At 50.3% G+C, this 18,487-nt stretch overlaps 2 protein-coding genes across 3 annotated transcripts in view; both read left to right on the forward strand.

Moving 5' to 3' along the window:
- Positions 1-14,401, forward strand: part of TRAIP (TRAF interacting protein) — a 39,020-nt gene extending 24,619 nt beyond the window's left edge. Inside the window, exons 15-16 of one of the 2 annotated variants that reach the window (XR_007921913.2) lie at positions 89-322; positions 14,266-14,401. Coding sequence is in view for 1 of the 2 variants with exons in the window: in XM_002713357.4 (XP_002713403.2) it covers positions 89-220 (132 nt within the window). In the remaining variant the exon portion in view is untranslated. Of the gene's footprint in view, positions 1-88; positions 676-14,265 lie in introns of those variants that run through there. The other variant, XM_002713357.4, reaches the window with a different exon arrangement.
- UBA7 (ubiquitin like modifier activating enzyme 7) overlaps positions 13,948-18,487 on the forward strand; it is a gene marked incomplete in the record, with an annotated part of 8,949 nt that continues 4,409 nt past the window's right edge. Inside the window, 17 exon segments of the mRNA XM_070050799.1 lie at positions 13,948-14,195; positions 14,266-14,434; positions 14,519-14,653; positions 14,763-14,869; positions 15,187-15,277; positions 15,381-15,516; positions 15,711-15,808; positions 15,887-16,027; positions 16,467-16,649; positions 16,825-16,932; positions 17,086-17,166; positions 17,254-17,409; positions 17,510-17,675; positions 17,760-17,956; positions 18,041-18,105; positions 18,196-18,223; positions 18,226-18,384. Coding sequence (XP_069906900.1) covers positions 14,140-14,195; positions 14,266-14,434; positions 14,519-14,653; positions 14,763-14,869; positions 15,187-15,277; positions 15,381-15,516; positions 15,711-15,808; positions 15,887-16,027; positions 16,467-16,649; positions 16,825-16,932; positions 17,086-17,166; positions 17,254-17,409; positions 17,510-17,675; positions 17,760-17,956; positions 18,041-18,105; positions 18,196-18,223; positions 18,226-18,384 — 2,076 coding nt within the window.

Here is an 18,487-nt window from a genome sequence, read left to right on the forward strand (position 1 = left end):
GTAGCAGGGCTCCCCACCCGCAAGCCTGAGCTCTCCTGCCCTGCATTCCAGTCTCCTCTCCAGGCCTCTTCCTTAGCATCTCCTCCAGACTGACATTGCCGTGATCCGCCCACTGCCTGTTAAACCCAAGGCCAAGACCAAACAGAGAGTAGGAGTGAGACCTCTGAACCCTCCCTCCCAGGCCAAGATGGACACCTTCCTGTGGCAGAGAGACCAGTGAATCTGAGCAGTGCTTCTGACTTGTAGGTCAAGGACTGGCCAGGCCAGGGTTTTGGGGGGATGGCCCCTCTTCACCAGTCTTGGGAGCAAGGACAGCAAGCAGGTGAGAGTGACAGTGACACCCAGACACTATGCTCTTCCTGCACTTACTCTGCCCCACTCCCATCACAGTGGGCCTGTCTTTTGGAGCTGATATGGTCAATTCGCTGTTCTTGTGAACAGCCCATTCCTGGTTCTGGGATTCTATTTATAGCCATTATTAGATTGGTTGGGTTCCTTCTGGTCCTAGAGACCAGGCTCATGTGTTGACTGGCTTTATGGACCAAAATGCTTGAGGACTTTAATCTTCTACCTGCCTCTGACCTGCTAGGCATGACTGGGCAATAGGGGATGGTGTGGGGAGAGGATCGTGAAAGATTTCTATGTAAAATAAAGAAAGAATCTCTTCTTCCTGGCTCTGGGAGTATAAATTTGTACCCTTTAGAAAAGTGTTTAACATGACCATTTTTTTAAGATTTACTTATTTATTTGAAAGGCAGACTAACAGAGAGGAGAGAAAGAAAGATCTTGTATCCACTGGTTCATTGTCCTAATGACCACAACAGCCAGGTCTGGGTCAGATGGAAGCCAGAAGGCAGGAACTCCATCCAAGTCTCCCACATAGATGACAGGGGCCCAAGCACTTAGGCATCCTCCACTCCCTTCCCAGTTGAATTAGCAGGGAACTGGATCAGAAGTAGAGTAGCCAAGACTCAAAAACAGCACTCTAATATGGATGCCAGCGTTGGTGAGTGATGGCTTAACCTGCTGTACTATAATGCCAGTGCCCTAACATGGCTCTCTGAAGCAAGCACATCACCCAGACTCAGATCCAGCAGTTCCTTAGGCATGTGCCCTTTCACAGGGCACAGGGAGATTTTAGCAAGAATGAGATCATGGCAACTTTGTCCACAGGCTCTAACCTGGGCACAACAAAAGGCCATAAGCAGAAAATAAATGGGTAAACCAGGATCTCTCCAGCAGCAAGCTCATAGCAAACACAACAAATCACTAGTGTCTTCTGCCCCTTCCTCCTCACTTCTAAGCCCTGACAGCCAAATTGCTGGTCTTTGGATTTCACTGGACTCAGAAAAGTCTATTGATTCCTTACATACCAGCGATGAACAACTGGAATTTAAATCTGAATACATAATACCACTTACACCAAAAAAAAAAGAAATACTTAGGTGTAATTCTTTTTTTTTTTTTTTTTTTAAGATTTATTTATTTATTTGAAAGAGTTACGCAGAGAGAGAGAGGTCTTCCATCCGCTGGTTTACTCCCCAGTTGGCCACAATGGCCGGAGCTGGGCCATTCCGAAGCCAGGAGCTTCTTGCGGATCTCCCACGCAGGTGCAGGAGCTCAAGAACTTGGGACATCTTCTGCTTTCCCAGGCCATAGCAGAGAGCTGGATTGGAAGTGGAGCAGCCAGGACTTGAACCGGTGCCTGTATGGGATGCTGGCACTGTAAGCAGCAGCTTTACCCACTATGCCACAGTGCCGGCCCCTAGGTGTAATTCTGAGAGAGTATATTCAAGATCTATGTGCTAAAAACTGTAAAACTCAAGCAAAAGAATTAAGACCTAAATAATGGAGAGAAGCTCCATGAAGGAGCTTCAACATTGTCAACATATCAGTTCTGCCCCAGCGAGCCCTGACACGGGTGTGATGGCATCGAGTTGCAGGCAACCCTGGAGCTTATTGAAGCACCATGTCCAGAAGCCAGTGTGCGACACGCGGCCCAAGTATCAGGAGGGACGCTGACCCTGTGCTACCAAGTTGTACACAATCAATTTGGAGTCTCAGTACTTATTAATAACAAGTCATTCATGCGGTGGGCGCCATGAAGGAATTAGTTGAGCGATTTGCTCTGTGTGGTGCAATTGAGAAGTGCAATGATTAGATGAATACCCAGTGGAGGGTTTAACAGAAGTCTGTCTAAAATTGGCATTTACAAAACGCAAGGATGGCCAAGAGAAAACGGGATGAACCAGAGCTGCTTTGGTGGATTGCTTCACGTATGCTATGCTCCAGAATTTGAAACAGTTGAAGAAACCAGGAAAAAGTTAGAAATGAGGACAGCTATATAGCAAGAACCACTAAAAGTAAATGTAATTTTTTTTTTTTTTTTTTTTTTTTTTTTGGACAGGCAGAGTAGACAGTGAGAAAGAGAGAGACAAAGGTCTTCCTTTGCCGTTGGTTCACCCTCCAGTGGCCGCCGTGGCTGGCGTGCTGCGCACCGCACTGATCCCATGGCAGGAGCCAGGTACTTCTCCTGGTCTCCCATGGGGTACAGGGCCCAAGGACTTGGGCCATCCTCCACTGCCCTCCCTGGCCACAGCAGAGAGCTGGCCTGGAAGAGGGGCAACCAGGACAGAATCCGGTGCCCTGACCGGGACCAGAACCCGGTGTGCCGGCGCTGCAAGGCGGAGGATTAGCCTAGTGAGCCTCAGTGCTGGCCTTAAAAGTAAACGTAATTTCATATATTCCAAAGCCTTCGGAGGACAAGCTGGAATACAAGTCATCCATTGAAACAAAGAAAAAATATATGAACTGTTAGCGTATCAGTACATCTAAATAGAACATTTCTTATTTTTAGCCTTTAAGAGATTTTGCTGCTGATATTTTACAATGCGCTGTTATGGCCGGCGCCGCGGCTCACTAGGCTAATCCTCCGCCTAGCGGCGCCGGCACACCAGGTTCTAGTCCCGGTCGGGGCGCCGGATTCTGTCCCGGTTGCCCCTCTTCCAGGCCAGCTCTCTGCTGTGGCCAGGGAGGGCAGTGGAGGATGGCCCAAGTCCTTGGGCCCTGCACCCCATGGGAGACCAGGATAAGTACCTGGCTCCTGCCATGGGATCAGTGCGGTGCGCAGCACGCTGGCCGCGGCGGCCATTGGAGGGTGAACCAACGGCAAAGAAAGACCTTTCTCTCTGTCTCTCTCTCTCATTGTCCACTCTGCCTGTCCAAAACAAAACACTGTTATGGTAATTTCTTTCAAAATATATGTCTAATTTCATCCAAAAAAAAAATCAGTTTTTCCCAGCTTGATCTATAGATTCTACACAGTCCCAAAAAAGCTCTAACAAGTTATTTGACAGATATGGACAGACTGGTTTTAAATCTAGCTGGGCAAGCGAAAGCCAACACAGTACTGAAAAACAAAGTCAGAGGAGTGACATGACCTAACTTTAAGACTTCAGATAGTTACAGAAATCAAAACAGATGTATTGGCAAAAGCAGACAAATAGATCCACGGAACAGAATAAAGCCCAGAAGTAGATTCACACAAGTGCAGCCAACTGATCTTTGACAAAGGAATAAAGGAGATTCAAGGAGAAAAGGGTAGTTTTGGTGTTTTTTTTTGTGGGGGGGGGAGGGGTGGGGAAGGGGTCATTTAAAGATTTATTTACTTATTTGAAAAATAGAGGCCTTCTATCTGCTGATTCACTCTGCAGATGGCCGCAACAGCCAGGGTTGGGCCAGGAGCTTGTTCTGGGTCTCCCATGTGGGTGTTAGGGGCCCAAGCACTTGGGCCATTCTCCACTGCTTTTCCCAGGCCATTAGCAGGAAGCTGGATCAGAAGTGGAGCAGCCAGGACACAAACTGACCTCCATGTGGGATGCAGACATTGCAGGTAGTGGCTTAACCTGCTATACCACAATGCTGGTCCCAAAAGGGTAATCTTTTTAAATTATGTTTAAAGAAAAAATTGTGTCAAAGAAGATGGGGTAGCTAGGGGGACAGAAAGTTCTCAGAATCCATCCATCTGCTGAAGAAGCCACTTTGGAAATCTGGAATCTAATAGAATGCTTTCAGTATCCAGGGGAGAGCTTGATGAAGAGGCTGGTTTATTTTAACTTTTCTCATAGCTGTAGCTACCCTGAGTCTACCCTGAGGGCTGGCTGCCTGGTGAAGAGCAGAGGTCCCGTATTCCCCTCCCCCACTTTTTCCCCATTGGAGGACATCTTGGTTGTTCTCAAGTTTCGGCATTACGAATAAAGCTGGTATAAATATTCATGTACAGAGTTTTTCATGTGGATATAAGCTTTTTAAAAAATTCATTTGGGTAAAAGACCTAGGAGCATAATTGCTGGGTTATAAGGCTATGTTTAGCTTTGTATGAAACTGCCAAAGTGTCTTCCAAAATAGCTGTACCATTTTGTGTTCCCACCAGCACTGAAATGGAGTTCTTTGCCAGCATCTGGTGTTGTCCAAGTTTAGGATTTTTAGCCTAATAGGTGGTGCTGTCATATTATTGGATAAACCAGCAGTTCTCTGAGGACATACGATGCTGAATATCTTTCCATGTACTTATTTGCCATCTGGGTACCTTTGGTGAGGTGTGTGTTTGATCTTCTACCCATTTTTAAAATTGTTTTCTCATTGTTTTTTTAAAAAAAAATTTTATAAGATTTATTTATTTGAGAGGCAGAGAGAGAGGTCTTCCATCGGCTGGTTCACTCCCCAAATGGCCACAGTAGCTAGAGCTGAGCCAATCCAAAGCCAGGAGCCAGGAGCTTCTGGGTCTCCCACGTGGGTACAGGGCCCAAGCACTTGGGCCATCTTCCACTGCTTTCCCAGGCCATAAGCAGAGAGCTGGATTGGAAAAGCAACTAGGACATGAACTGACACCCATATAGGATGCTGGCACCACAAGCAGAGACAACCTACTATGCCACAGAGTTGGCCCCTGTTGTTGAGTTTTAAGAGTTCTGGCCAGTGCTGTGGCTCACTTGGCTAATCTTCCTCCTATGGCACCGACACCCCGGGTTCTAGTCCTGGTTGCTCCTCTTCCAGTCCAGCTCTGCTGTGGCCCAGGAAGGCAGTGGAGGATGGCCCAAGTGCTTGAGCCCTGCACCCACGTGGGAGACCAGGAGGAAGCACCTGGCTCCTGGCTTCAGATCAGCACAGCACGCCAGCTGTATTGGCCATTTTGGGGGTGAACCAACGGAAGGAAGACCTTTCTCTGTCTCTCTCTCTCACTGTCAAACTCTATCTGTCAAAAAAAAAAAAAAAAAGTTCTTATATACAGTCATGGTTAACAGTGGAGATACAGTCTGAGAAATATGAAAGGAATTTTCTCGTGAGAATATCATGGAATGTACTTAAAAAACTAAGATTGCTTTGTTGTTGCCAGGCAATATAACTTGGTGGGGTGGGGGACACCATTTAATATGCAGTCCATCATTGACTGAAATGTTGTTATGTGGCCCATGAGTGCAATGTGGATGCCAGACCTTCATCAGATACGTTTTCCAAAGATTTTCTCCCAAACTGTGGTTTGTCTTTTTCCATTGTCTTCCGTAGACCAGAAAATTTTCATTTTAATGAAATACAATTTGTCAGTTTTTTTCTGTCATAAGTCATGCTTTTGGTGTTAGGTCTAAAAAGTCAACACCAAACCCAGAGTAACCTGGGTTTTACCCTATGTTATCTTCTAAGAGATTTGTTTTACATTTAGATTACAATCCATTCTGAGTGAATATTCCCTGTTCTAGATTCCAGATTTCCAAAGTAGTTGCTTCAGTGGAGGGATGGCTTCTTAGAGCTTTCTGTCCCCCCCACCTACCCATCTTCCTTAACACGACTTTTTCTTTTGTAAATATATTCATTTGAAAGGCAGAGTTACAGAGAGGCAGAGAGAGAAAGGAAGAGAGAGAGCATCTTCCATCCACTGGTTCACTCCCCAGATGGCCGCAATGGCCAGAGCTGCACCATTCAGAATCCTGGTCTCCCACGTGAGTGCAGGGTCCTAATGACTTGGGCCATCTTCCACTGCTTTCCCAGGCCTCAGCAGAGAGCTGGATTGGAAATGGAGCAGCTGCGACTCGAACCAGTGCCTATATGGGATGTTGGCATTTAAGGCAGTGGTGTAATGGGTAAAGCCACTGCCTGCAATGTAGGCATCTCATGTGGTTCGAGTCCTGGCTGTTCCACTTCCCATCCAGCTCTCTGCTATGGTCCTGGAAGACAGTACAAGAAGGCCCAAGTCCTTGAGCCCCTGCACCCGCATGGGAGACCTGGAAGAAGCTCCTGGCTCCTGGCTTCGGATCGGCGCAGCTCCAGCCGTTGCAACCAACTGGGGAGTGAACAAGCAGATGGAAGACCTCCCTCTCTCTGCCTCTCCTTCTATTACTGTGTAACTCTGACTTTCAAATAAATAAATCTAAAAATAAATAAAGCTAGCAGAAGGTAAGAAATAATAAAGGTTAGAGTGCAGATAAATCAAATAGAGAATAATGGGGCTGTGTTGTGGCACAGCAGGTTAAGTGCTGCCTGTGATGCAGGCATCCCATATGAAACCTGGTTCGAAAACGCTATGAATAATTGTATGCCGTTTGGCTGCCAGGCTGTCACCAGCTTAGCTCCTGATTCCAGCTTCCTGTTAATGTGCATTCTGGGAGACAGCAGATAATGACTGAGGTACTTGGGTTTCTGCCACCCATGTGAGAAACACAAATTGAGTTCTCAGTTCCTGGCTTTGGCTAGCACCCCTTACCCCTGTCTTTTGTGTACATTTGGAGAGTGAACCAGTAGAAAGGAGATCTATCTGTCTGCCTCTCTTTCTCTGCCTTTAACATAAATACCTAGAAGTTTTAAAAAGAAATTACCAAAAAAAATAGAACCTACTACAAATTCTATCAATCAAAATAGTGTAGTACTAGTATAAGGATAGATATATAGATAAACGGAATACATTAGCCCAGAAATAATCAATCACCTATATGTTCAATTGATTTTTTTTTTTTTAATTAATGAAAGGCAAAGTTACAGAAAGGAAGGGAGAGAGAAAGAGATCTTCCATCCTCTGTTTCACTCCCCAAATGGCCACAATGGCCAGGGCTAGGTCAGGCCAAAGCCAGGAACCAGGTACTCTATCTGGGGGGCCCAAGCACTTGGGCCATATGCTGCTGCTTTCCCAGGTACAATAGCAGGGAGTTGGATAGGAAGTGCAGCAGCCAGGACTGGAACCAGTACTCCTATGGGATGCTGGCTTTGCAGGCAGTAGTTTAACCTACAGTGCCATAACTCCAGCCCTGACAATGGTTTCTTAAGTATGACATCAAAGCATAGATAAAAGAAATAAATAGAGTCTGGCATCATGGAATAGTGGGTAAAGCTGCCTCCTGTAATGATGGAATCCCATATGGGCACTGGTTCACAATGTCAGCTGCTCCACTTCTGATCCAGCTCTCTGCTAATGGCCTGGGAAAAGCAGCGGAAGATGGCCCACATAATTGAACTACTCACATGAGAGACCTGGAAGAAGCTCTTGGCTCCTGGCTTCAGCCTAGCTCAGCCTTGGTCATTGTGGCCATCTGGGGAGTGAAGCAATGGATGGAAGGTCTCTGTCTTCTCCTTTCTGTAGCTCTGACCTTCAAATAAATAAATCTTTTTTTAAAAAAATAAATTACAATTCTATCAATTTTCCTATATCACACAGGACTTTCAAGAAAATATTGAAAAAATATTCAATACAATTAGTCATTAAAAAATACAAATCAAAACCACGATGAGATACTACTTCACATTCACTAGGATAGCTATTATCAAAAAGATGGAAAGTTGGGTCCGGTGCTGTGGTACAGTGGGTTAACACCCTGGCCTGAAGCGCAGGCATCCCGTGTGGGCACCGGTTTGAGGCCCAGCTGCTCCACTTCCTGTCCAGCTCTCTGCTATGGCCTGGGAAAGCAGTGGAAGATGGCCCAAGTCCTTGGGCCCCTACACCCACATGGGAGACCTGGAAGAAGCTCCTGGCTCCTGGCTTCAGATCGGCGCAGCTCTGGCCATTGCGGCCATTTGGGGAGTGAACCGTCGGATAGAAGACCTCTCTCTCTCTCTGCCTTTTCTCTCTTTGTGTAACTCTGACTTTCAAATGAATAAATAAATCTTTAAAAAAAATATGGAAAGTAGTATTGGCAAGGCTGCAGAGAAATTGAAATCATTGTGTATTTTTTGTGAGACTGTAAAACAGTGCAACTACTGTGAAACATAGTTTGGTAGTTCATCAAAATAAACAGAATTACCATATGATCCAGAAATTCTAATCCAAGGTATTCAAGGATACTTAAAAGAATTGAATTAGCAAGGACTTTAATAGGTATTTGCTCACCAATGTTCAAATAACCATTATTCACAATAGCCAAAAGGTAGAAGGAAGCCAAATATCCATGAATGGATTAACAAAATGTGATCTATACACACAATGGAATGAATGAAATTCATTCATTCATTCAAAATGAATGATATTCTGATACGAGCTTCAACATGGATGAACCTTGAAGATATGCTAAGTGAAATCAGTTAGTCATAAAAGGACAAAGAATATAAGATTCCACAATAATAGGTGGAATATTAGTCAAATTCATAGAAAGTAGATTAGACATTACCAGGGAATTAGACATTCTATTTTATTTTTATTTTTTATTTTTTTAAATTTTTTATGTATGTATTTTTTGACAGGCAGAGTGGACAGTGAGAGAGAGAGACAGAGAAAAAGGTCTTCCTTTGCCGTTGGTTCACCCTCCAATGGCCGCCGCAGCCAGCGCACTGCGGCCGGCGCATCGCGCTGATCCGATGGCAGGAGCCAGGAGCCAGGTGCTTCTCCTGGTCTCCCATGGGGTGCAGGGCCCAAGCACTTGAGCCATCCTCCACTGCCTTCCTGGGCCACAGCAGAGAGCTGGCCTGGAAGAGGGGCAACCGGGACAGAATCCGGCGCCCCGACCGGGACTAGAACCCGGTGTGCCGGCGCTGCAAGGCAGAGGATTAGCCTAGTGAGCCGCGGCGCCGGCCTATTTAGACATTCTAATTAGACATTCCCAGGGGATAAATTTTTAAAAAGCAATACACACACACACACACATGTTCCTATTTTAATGAAAGTTTTTTAAAGATTTATTTATTTGAAAGTCTAAGTTACAGAGAGAGATCTTCCATCCACTGGTTTACTCACTAGATGGCCACAATGTCCTGCACTGAGACAGGCTGAAGCCAAGATCCAGGAGATCCATCTGGGTCTCCCATGTGGGTGGCAGGGGCCCAGGTACTTGGGTCATCTTCTGGTTTTCCTTGGACATTAGCAGGGTGCTGGGACAGAGTGGAATAGCCAGGACGTGTACTGATACCTATACGGGATGCCAGCATTGCAGGAGAGGCTTTACTTGCCATGCCACAACACCAACCCCTTACTGAAAGTTTTTAAAAATTAAGAATGGATATTGAATTTCCTGAAATGCTTTTTGTAGCTTATTAGAACATTTTACTTCAGAGTCTGGTCCTGATTTCTTTGGTAAGTCTGACACACTCAATAAATGTTTATTGAATGAAAACAAGCAAAAGACCACAATAGCCAAGGTGGTTTTTGCTTTTTAAAAATGTATTCAAGGCCGGCGCCGCGGCTCACTAGGCTAATCCTCCACCTTGCGGCGCCGGCACACCGGGTTCTAGTCCTGGTTGGGGCGCCAGATTCTGTCCCGGTTGCCCCTCTTCCAGGCCAGCTCTCTGCTGTGGCCAGGGAGGGCAGTGGAGGATGGCCCAAGTGCTTGGGCCCTGCACCCCGTGGGAGACCAGGATAAGTACCTGGCTCCTGCCATTGGATCAGCGGGGTGTGTCGGCCGCAGCACACCGGCCGCAGCGGCCATTGGAGGGTGAACCAACGGCAAAGGAAGACCTTTCTCTCTGTCTCTCTCTCTCACTGTCCACTCTGCCTGTCCAAAAAAAAAAAGTATTCAAGAGGCAGAAGGAGGGGCCGGCGCTGTGGCACAGTGGGTTAACACCCTGGCCTGCAGCACCAGCATCCCACATGGGCGTCGGTTCTAGTCCTGGCTGCTGCTCGTCCGATCTGCTATGGCCTGGGATAGCTAGCAGTGGAAGATGGCGCAAGTCCTTGGGCCCCTGCACCCACGTGGGAGATCTGGAAGAAGCTCCTGGCTTCAGATCGGCGCAGCTCCAGCCATTGCGGCCATCTGAGGAATGAACCATCGGATAGAAGATCTCTCTGTCTCTCTACCTCTCTCTGTAACTCTTATATTTCAAATAAATAAAAAATAAATCTTAAAAAAAAAAAAAAAAAAGAGGCAGAGGGATAGACAGACCAGACAAACCAGAGACAGACCATTCTCTGGTTTACCCCACAAATGCCCACAGCGGCCAGGACTGGGCTTTCTAAAGCGGAGAGCTTGAGAACACAATGCAGCTCTCCCACATGGGTGGCAGGGACCCAGTCACTTGAGGTGTCCCCACTGTGTCCCAGGGTCTGCAGTATCAGGAAGCTGGAGTCAGGAGCAGAGCTGGGAATCAGGCACTCATATGGGACTTGGGCATCTTAACTAGCATTTCAACCACTAGGCCAAGCCCCACATAACTCTTTTCCCATATAATTTTTTGAAAAAATGGAATAGCTGCCTCCGTGGCTCACTAGGCTAATCCTCCACCTTGTGGCGCTGGCACACCAGGTTCTAGTCCCGGTCAAGGCACCGGATTCTGTCCTGGTTGCCCCTCTTCCAGGCCAGCTCTCTGCTGTGGCCAGGGAGTGCAGTGGAGGATGGCCCAGGTGCTTGGGCCCTGCACCCCATGGGAGACCAGGATAAGTACCTGACTCCTGCCATCGGATCAGCGCGGTGCACCGGCTGCAGGGCGCCAGCCGTGGCGGCCATTGGAGGGTGTACCAATGGCAAAGGAAGACCTTTCTCTCTGTCTCTCTCTCACTGTCCACTCTGCCTTTCAAAAAAAAAAAAAAATGGAATAAAGGAGGCAAGTGTTGTAGCACAGTGGGTCAAGCTGGCACTTGGGATGCCTGTTTGCATTGTGTATTAGAGTTCTGGTTCGAGCCCCAGCTGCTCCAATTCTGATCCAGCTCCCTGTGAATGCACTGGGGAAGCAGTAGATGATGGCTCAGGTACTTGGATTCCTGCCACCCATGGGGGAGATCCAGACGGAGCTCCTGCCTCCTGGTTTTGGCCTGGCCCAGCCCTGGCTATTGTGGGCTTTTGGGAAGTAAATCAGTGGATGGAATATCTCTCTGTTATGCTGCCTTCAAATAAATAAATCTTGAAAAAAAAAAAAAAAGAAAAGAACCAGTGTTAGCAATAATAAAGAGAAATAAAATCTTTTACATTGCTGGTGAACATAAGTTTGAAAAAATCATTTCCTTATTTATTTGAAAGGCAGAGAAACAGAAAAATTTTCCATCTGCTGGTTTACTCTCCAAATGCCTGCAACAGCTGGGGCTGGGCCAGACTAGAGCTGGGAGATAGTAACTTAATCCAAGCCTCCTTCTGAGGTGACAGGGACCCCAGTATTTGGGCCATAAGTACCTCCCAGGATGCCCATCAGCAGAATGCTGGAATCAGAAGCATAGCTGGGACCTGAACTGCATGTGCTTCAAGTTGAGTTTTAGCCTCTGTGCCAAATCCACCTCAAGAATGTAAGTTGTTGCAGCTGTTGTGGAAAATAGTTTGATCAAAAAGCTAAATATAGGGCTGGCACTGTGGCATAGTAGGCTAGGCCACCGCCTGCAGTACTGGCATCCCACGTGAGCACTGGTTCAAGTCCCAGCTGCTCCTTTTCCAATCCAGCTCTCCACTATGGCCTGGGAAAGCAGTGGGGGATGGCCCAAGTCCTTAGGTCCCTGCATGGGAAACTGAGAAGAAGATCCTAGCTCCTGGCTTCAGCTCAGCTCAGCTCCAGCCATTGCAGCCATTTGGGGAGTGAATCAGAAGATGGAAAACCTCTCTCTCTCTGCCTCTGCCTCTCTCTAACTCTGCCTTTCAAATAAATAAATGTCTTCAAAAAAAAAAAAAAAGCTAAACATAGAATTATCACATGATCCAGCCATTCTATACCTAGGTAGATATGCAAAATAATTGAAAGCAGATACTCAAGAACTTACTTAATAATGATAGGGACTGGCGTTGTAGGGTAGGTAGGTTAAGCTGCCAGCATCCCATATGGGCTCCAGTTTGAGATCTGGCTGCTCTACTTCAGATCCAGCTCCCTGCTAATGGCCTAGGAAAAGCAGCAGAGGATGGCCTAAACCCTTGGGCCTCTGCACCCATGTGGGAGACCCAGAAGAAGCTCTTGGCTCTTGGCTTCCATCTGGCCCAGCCCTGGGTGTTGCAGCCGTTGGGGAGTAAGCCAGCAGCTGGAAAATCTCTCTCTCTGTCTCTCCCTCTCTAACCCTGCCTGTCAAGTAAATAAAATAAATCTTTTTAAAAAATGATAGCACAGGGGCCAGTACTGTGGCATAGCGGGTGAACGCCCTGGCCTGAAGCGCCAGCATCCCTTATGAGTGCCAGTTCGAGACCCGGCTGCTCCACTTCTGATCCAGCTCTCTGCTGTGTCCTGGGAAAGCAGTGGAGGATGACCCAAGTCCTTGGGCCCCTGTACCGCATGGGAGACCTGGAGGAAGCTCCTGGCTCCTGGCTCCTGGCTTTGGTTTGTCACAGCTCTGGCTGTTGAGGCTGATTGCAGAGTAAGCCATCGGATGGAAGACCTCTCTCCTCCCTCTGTATAACTCTGACTTTCAAATAAATAAATAAATCTTTTAAAAAATGATAGCACAATAGCCAAAAGGTGGAAACAACCCAGATGTCTGTCAGTAGATGAATGGATAAACAAATTGTGGTCTGCAGATACAATGGAATAGTATTCACCCATGAAAGAAAGAATGGAATATTGGTATAGGTTACAACTTGGGTGAACCTCAAAAACATCCTAAATGAAAGAATGTAGACAGAAAAGGTCATAGTTTAAATGATTCCTTTTTTTCAAATATTTATTTTATTTTAAATTTATTTATTTATTTGAAAGGCAGAGTTACAGAGAGGCAGAGGCTGGGGGGAGAGGTCCTCATCCACTGGCCACTCCCCAGATGGCTGCAATGGCCGGAGCTGCACTGATCAAGCCAGGAGCTTCCTCTGGGTCTCCCACATGGGTGCAGGGGCCCAAGGACTTGGGCCATCTTCCGCTGCTTTCCCAGGCCAGAGCAGAGATCTGGATTGGAAGTAGAGCAGCCAGGACTAGAACTGGCTCCCATATGGGATGCTGACAACGGCAGGAGGCAGTTTTATGTGCTGTGCCACAGTGCCAGCCTCATCATTCCTTTTCTATGAAATATCCCAAGGCGGCAGATCCCTAGAGAGAGAGGCATACTAGTGTTCCCCTACAGTGAGGGTGGTGGTAGTAAGTGTTGAATGTGCTTGGAGTTGATGAAAAGATTTTTAAACTAGAGAGAGGTAACACTTGTGCAACATTGTGGTTGCACTGAATGCCACTGAATCATGTATTTAAAAATAGTTAATTCTATTAAAAACAACAACAACTTGTGAAAGCACTTGGTGTAGCAGTTGTGGAGTTTTGTGGAGAACTGTGGTCCATCCTCGAAAGGATTGTCCCCAAGTTCCATGAAGGCAAACAGGTGCACTTGTGAAAGGTACAGGACCTCTCTGTACTATTTTTGCAACTTCTTGTGAGTCTGTAATTTCAAAGAAAAGTTTAACAGAAAAATAAGACCCTTCTGACTGTGGTTACCCTCTTGCCTCCCACTCTTAAGTCTGACACCCAGAAACAGAGCTGTTTCTTGGAAGTCCTGGAACGCATCCCTGGCGACAGACCCTGATTGGCCGACGTAGGGCTGGCATCTGTCCTGGCCCGAGGGGCGGGGCCGGGAGCCGGCTCAGAGTCTAGTTTCAGTTTTGTTTCCCCTGTGGTGACAGAGGTGAGAGAGCTGTCGGGAGAGGCGGCCTCCACTCCTTCCGCATTGGTGCCTGACTGCACTGCTGTAGCTGAGCAGCACCAAATGCACGGAGCCTGCTGACACCACTCCGCACACAGAACGCCCTCTCCAAGCACTGCAGCCTGCTGTCCAGCCCGAGGCTGAGGATGCGCGCCCCGGGGCCCTCCCAGTTACTGGATGAGGAGCTCTACTCCAGGCAGCTGTGAGGCTCGAGCCGGGTGGGGGCAGGGCGGCCTTCTGATCTCTCTTGCCTGCCTTCTTTACCTCCGCAGGTATGTGCTTGGCCCACCTGCCATGCAGAGGATGCGGGAAGCCAAGGTGCTGCTGTCAGGCCTGCAGGGCCTTGGGGCTGAGGTGGCCAAGAACCTGGTCCTGATGGGTGTGGGCAGCCTCACTCTGCATGATCCCTGTCCTACCTGCTGGTCTGACCTGGCCGCCCAGGTGAGGGTTCTGGGGAGTTATCGGTTCCCAGACCAGGGTGAGACAGGGGTCTCTGGGTTCCGATTGCACTGGGTCTCTCCCTAGTTTTTGCTCTCAGAGCGGGACTTGGGAAGGAGCAGAGCTGAAGCCTCTCGGGAACTCTTGGCTCAACTCAATGAAGCTGTCCAGGTGTCTGTCCATCTGGGTGACATCACCGAGGCCTTCCTGCTGGACTTCCAGGTGCCTCCCCCAGCCCCACTTTCCAGGCCACCCTAGCCCCTCATCCAGCCCCCAACAGCAGGGAAGCTAGGCAAGGGTTTGAGCCCTGCTGATGATGGCATGTGCCCAGGTGGTGGTACTGACGGCCTCAAAGCTGGAAGAGCAGCTGAAGGTGGGCGCCTGGTGCCACGAGCATGGAGTCTGCTTCCTGGTGGCCGATAGCCGGGGCCTCGTGGGGTGAGTGGCTGCTGCCAGCCCACCGCATCGCAGTCAGCAGCTGGCCCCCATGCTGTCCTCAGCTCCACGTTTGCTCTGGTGACCCTCCACCCTGCCAGGGCCTGGCCCAGCCCCTCTTCCCTATTCTAGTTCCCAGTCCCACCCACCTGCTTCCTCCTCCCCAGTCTCTAGACCTGCTGCAGTTACCCTCAAATGCTCACGCCCAGGCCTCTCCCAGAATTCCTTTTTCCAATTCCGGCCCTCCGGGCCTGCCCTAGTGTCCCGTATTCTTAACCACAACCTGCAAGCCGCCTCAGTGACCTTGCCACCCGCTCTAGGCAGTTGTTCTGTGATTTTGGTGAAAACTTCACTGTCCAGGACCCCACCGAGGCGGAACCACTGACAGCCACGATTCAGCACATCTCCCAGGTGGGTGCTGAGGGGTTGGCCTTTGCTTGCTGATCAGAGAAGCTGCCAAGGGCCTGAGGAAGGCAGGTACAGACACTTCTGAGCCAGGCCACCTCCTACCCAGGGCTGCCCTGGCATTCTCACTCTGCGAAGAGAGACTGTCCCCCACTCCTTCCGTGATGGGCACTTGGTGACTTTCTCAGGCATTGAAGGCATGGTTGAGCTCAATGGCTGTGATCCCCAGCCCATCCGTGTGCAGGGTAAGCCAATCCCACCCCTACTCCAGGCTCAATGCCCCAGTGCCTGTTGGGAGTGAGCAGTTGTCCTTCCGGGCAGGTTCTCCCTCCACCGTCCTCAGGGTTCAGCGATGTCTGGGATCCAGATGCCAGATGTGATGGGGCATGGGAACCACTCGGTTCAGCGGCCATATTTACCAGGCTGGGTTTGCCCCCAGAGGACGGGTCCTTGGAGATTGGGGACACAGCAACCTTCTCCCGTTACTTGCGTGGCGGGACTGTGATAGAAGTCAAGAGAGCTAAGACCGTGAATCACGTGAGTACAAGGGAAGCTTGGGCACCTTTAGGGGCCTGCAATATTCCGGACCCGCCCTGAGCCAAGTACCCCCTGCAGAAACCCCTGGAAACAGCCCTGCTGCAGCCCCAGGTCATGGCCTCGAGTTCCCAGCACCGTGTCCACTGCCTGCATCAGGCCTTCCGTGCGCTGCACAAATTCCAGGACCTCCATGGCCGGCCGCCGCAGCCCTGGGATCCTGTGAGTAGCCTCTTGGGCCCCACTCCCAGCCTCTGTCTTCTTGGGGTCTTGTCTGCCGGGAGGTAACAAAGAGCACTCACAGATCCAAGCTGAGATCCCAGGGGCGGTTTCCTTGCTCAAAATAGGGAAATGAAAAATCCCCATCACAGGAGGCCAGGTCCATGGGAAGTGCCAGGCACCACAGCCTGGGGACCCTTGCCACACCCTAGCCCTTAGATCCTGGCTGGAAACTGCACCCAGATTGGTGAAGCCTCCAGAGTCTCTGTCTGGTGCTCAGCTGCAGGTGGTGCTGCCCAGGCTGGCAACAGGGCCAGGCCTTCCCCCTCAGGCTATGGTTCCTGCTCTGTGGGGTAACAGGCTACATGGCCGCCTAAAGCGGTTGAGCAGGGTTGTGGAGCTCAGGCTGAGGCAAAAATGCCCACAGAGTCCCACAACACAGGTTGATGCAGAGGCTGTGGTGTGCCTGGCCCGGGCCCTGGGACCACTGAAGGGGACAGACGAAGAGCCGTTGGAAGAGCCACTGGATGAGGCCCTAGTGCGGATCACTGCTTTGAGCAGTGCTGGCAGCTTGAGCCCCATGGCAGCCTTGCTGGGTGCAGTGGCTGCGCAGGAAGTGCTGAAGGTGGGCACAGGCACAGGTGCGGAGAGGGGAGGTTCTGGGAAGGTGGGGCGGGCAGTGTGTGCCAGAGGGCACCCGGCACCAGACAGTGGCTCTGGAGGCTGGGTGTAGCCTCCGGTCAGCATCTGAGGGTGTGGGGAGGTGGCAGGAGCCCCCAGGCTAAGGTGCCAGCCCTCAGGCAATCTCGGGGAAGTTCATGCCCTTGGACCAGTGGCTGTACTTTGATGCTCTCGACTGTCTTCCGGAAAATGGGGACATCCTTCCCAAACCTGAGGACTGCGTCCCGGTGAGAGCCTGGTGGGGGGAAGGTATGGCTTTGTTCAAGATCAGGGCAGAAACATGAGCTCTGGTCCCCCGGTCCTGATTCAGAAGGCTCCATGTAAGAAGATGCAGGGCGGCCAGCAGCCGTCACTGACGGACCTCTCCGTGTGTCCCCTAGAGAGGCTGCCGCTATGATGGGCAAATAGCTGTGTTTGGGGCTGGATTTCAGGAGAAACTGAGCCGCCAGCACTACCTCCTGGTGAGCTGAGGGATGAGACCGCCAGTGGGGAGCGTGTCTGGCAGGGGCTGGGGCAGGCCATCTGGCTAAGGCTGCTCCTGCCGGCAGGTAGGTGCTGGCGCCATTGGCTGTGAGCTGCTCAAGGGCTTTGCCCTAGTGGGCCTGGGAGCTGGGGGCGGCGGAAGTGTGACTGTTGCCGACATGGACCACGTAGAACGCTCCAACCTCAGCCGTCAGTTCCTGTTCAGGCCCCAGGACATTGGTGTGAGTGACCTCTCCCTCCTATCCCGGTCCATGTCCCACAAGGCCCCAATCTTCTCACAGGCCCCTGCCCTGACCCAACATCTTCCGCCCTGCTTCCCAGAGACCCAAGGCAGAAGTGGCTGCTGTAGCTGCCCAGCGACTGAACCCAGACCTACAGGTGACTCCACTCACCTACCCGCTGGATCCCACCACAGAGCATGTCTACGGGGACCACTTTTTCTCACGTGTGAATGGCGTGGCTGCTGCCCTGGACAGTTTCCAGGCCCGTGAGTGCCTGACCTGACCTTGGAGCTCAGCCTCTTGCCCAAGGCTGTGCCAGGCCCAATTCTGACGCTCTGCCCCCTTGCCAGGGCACTATGTGGCTGCTCGCTGCACCCACTATCTGAAACCACTGCTGGAGGCAGGCACAGAGGGCACCAAAGGCAGTGCTGCAGTGTTCGTGCCAGACGTGACCGAGGGCTACAAAGCCTCGGGCTTAGCTGAGGACACCTCCTACCCCGTCTGTACCGTGCGGCATTTCCCGAGCACAGCTGAGCACACCCTGCAGGTGGGAAGCACCCCACCCGGCCCTGCCCCGTAGCTATGCACTTGTTGCCCACCTGACACCTCATCGTTCCTCCCTCCGCCACAGTGGGCTCGGGATGAGTTTGAGGGACTCTTCCGGCTGTCTGCAGAGACCATCAACCGCGCCCGACAGTAAGGACACCAACAGAGGCGGGTAGAAGGCCAGGGCTAAAAGCACCAGTGTCTGCCGAGCTCAGCCTCGACTTCCTTCTCTGTCCGCAGGGCACACACTTCCCTGGCAGATATGGATGGACGGGGCCACAGACACTGGCCTTATTGCGGCCAGTGCTAGGTGTCCTGAAGGCACGGCCACAGAACTGGGAAGGACTGCGTGGTGTGGCCCATGGCCACTGGCAGCTGCGCTTCCACTATGGCATCATCCAGCTGCTGAGTCATATCCCCCCTGATAGAGTGGGTGACCAGGGTCGGGGGGCTGAGGACTCAGCGGGACCAGACTGAGCACAGCAGCCTCCGTCTCCCTAGGTGCTTGAAGATGGAAACTCTGTTCTGGTCG

This window comes from Oryctolagus cuniculus, chromosome 10 (genome assembly GCF_964237555.1).
Source record: "Oryctolagus cuniculus chromosome 10, mOryCun1.1, whole genome shotgun sequence".
Taxonomy (NCBI): Eukaryota; Metazoa; Chordata; class Mammalia; order Lagomorpha; family Leporidae; genus Oryctolagus; species Oryctolagus cuniculus.